At 65.0% G+C, this 2,082-nt stretch overlaps 1 protein-coding gene across 1 annotated transcript in view; it reads left to right on the plus strand.

The window, feature by feature from the left end:
* Positions 1-1,474, plus strand: part of LOC103914883 (creatine kinase U-type, mitochondrial-like) — a 4,453-nt gene extending 2,979 nt beyond the window's left edge. Inside the window, 4 exon segments of the mRNA XM_009321609.1 lie at positions 155-321; positions 510-644; positions 1,011-1,136; positions 1,358-1,474. Of these exon segments, the coding sequence (XP_009319884.1) occupies positions 155-321; positions 510-644; positions 1,011-1,136; positions 1,358-1,474 (545 nt within the window).
* The last annotated feature ends 608 nt before the right edge of the window (positions 1,475-2,082 follow it).

Consider the following 2,082-nt stretch of genomic DNA (forward strand, 5'->3'; position numbering starts at 1 on the left):
GTGCTGGCCTTGCTCCCGGGCTGTGCTCTCCAACGCGCTCCCAGCCATGGGCACAGGCAGAGCACCGGGACTGTGCGGCAGCAGTGGCACCATGGTCGCAGGGGCAGAAGGGGCACGGCCGGGGCTGGCACAGGTGGCTGCGTGGGCACAGGAGCTCTGCCGGCCACCAGTACAGCTGAACACTGACCTGTCCCTAGGCACAACAACGAGAAGACCTTCCTGATCTGGATCAACGAGGAGGACCACACGCGCGTCATCTCCATGGAGAAGGGTGGCAACATGAAGCGCGTCTTCGAGCGGTTCTGTCGGGGCCTGAAGGAGGTGAGCACCGGCCAGCCCCGCTGTGCAAGCCCCGTGGACAGGCAGATAAGCGGACAGGCAGACACGGGCAAGCAGGGCCGCTGCAGGGCTGGCCCCCTGTGCTCGGCCGGGGCTGGGTGGTGCTGCCATGCCAAGGCCTGGGCACTCCACAGCTGGAGGCTGAATAGGTGCTTGTGCCTCTAACCCAGGTGGAACGGCTAATCCAGGAGCGAGGCTGGGAGTTCATGTGGAACGAGCGGCTGGGTTCCTCCCTGACCTGCCCCTCCAACCTGGGCACTGGGCTGCGAGCAGGTGTCCACATCAAGCTGCCGCTGCTCAGCAAGGTATTACTGTGGCCACTTTTGTGGGGAGCCAGGCCAGGGCTGTGGGGAGCCCCAGCTGCTGGGGCAGAGGGAGCCCAGCCACACAAGAGGTGCAGGACTGCATGGGACCCAGCCCTGGACCTCACTCAGGTTCCCCCAGGAAGTGGAGCATATGGTCTAGCCCACGCCTGCATCCGTGGCTGGAGGGGCTGGGGACCCGGGTGTCAACCTGGGTCTGCTCAGGGCAGGGCTCCCTGCAGGGATTACAAGCCCACTGATGGGGTCCTGTGAGTGGTGGGAGGGCTGCCCCAGGGAGCAGTTGGCAGCAGAGCCCCGCCTCCCTTGCTGATGGTACCGCTGAGCACTGACGTCTTCTCTGGACACCAGGATAGTCGCTTCCCTAAGATCCTGGAGAACCTCCGGCTACAGAAGCGTGGAACAGGCGGTGTGGACACCGCAGCTACTGGCAGCATCTTCGACATCTCCAACCTGGACCGGCTGGGGAAGTCAGAGGTGGGTGCCGGGCAGAGCTGCTTTTGGGGAGGGAGGTTCTGAAGCATGCGTGCATGACAGGCCCACGGCAGCCAAACAGCTCCAGGGATGTGTGCTGGGGCCCATATGTGGAGACTGGGGGTGGGGGCACCTGCCCTTCACGCAGTGGGGCTGGCCAGGTGCCTTGCTGGTGTGGCTCCCAGGACAGCCCCTGAGTCAGGATGTGTGTGCTCCTGGTGCAGGTGGAGCTGGTGCAGCTGGTGATAGACGGTGTGAATTACCTGATTGACTGTGAGCGGCGGCTGGAGAAGGGGCAGGACATCCGCGTCCCCTCCCCGGTGCCGCAGTTCCGGCACTGAGCTGGACCAAGGCAGTGCCAGCCCTGTGGGACCCAGCTCCCCCCGTAGCTTACGCGATCTCTGTGCCCAGCATGTCGCTGCGTCCTGTTACCCGCAACGCGCCAGGCCAGACCCCATAAACGTGCGCTGCTGTAGCCCTGGCTCGGTCTCCTCCTTACCCCAGCACCCGCCACCCCGCCAATCTCCCTAGCGATCTCCCTGCCTCTCTGCCCTGCAGAAAGGCACCCACCCAGGTCTGGGTTTCCTGCACTTGCCCTGAGCAGCCCTCCCTGGGATTTCCCTGAGCCACTGCTGCCCTGGGGGACGGGACGGGGGGGCCACTGGGGCTGCCCTGGTCTGGGGGGCTACAAGGGACTGCGTGTGGGTAGGGAGCCAGGGCTGGGGGGCAGCTTGCTGCAGGGTGCCAGGAGCTGCAGGGACAGACAGGGCCAGGCAGGGAAAGGTGCTCTGGGGCCACGTGTCACTGCAGGCAGGCAGACAGGGAGAAGAGCTCATTGCTTGTGCCCATCACAAGTTTATTACTGGGATGCTCACAGAAAGCAGCGGGGCAGGCAGAGGAGGAGAGCCAAGGTGAAGTCAGACTGGCGCCTGGCTCCGCTCCCGCCTGC

This window comes from Pygoscelis adeliae, unplaced genomic scaffold (assembly GCF_000699105.1).
Source record: "Pygoscelis adeliae isolate BGI_AS28 unplaced genomic scaffold, ASM69910v1 Scaffold183, whole genome shotgun sequence".
NCBI classification, from domain to species: domain Eukaryota; kingdom Metazoa; phylum Chordata; class Aves; order Sphenisciformes; family Spheniscidae; genus Pygoscelis; species Pygoscelis adeliae.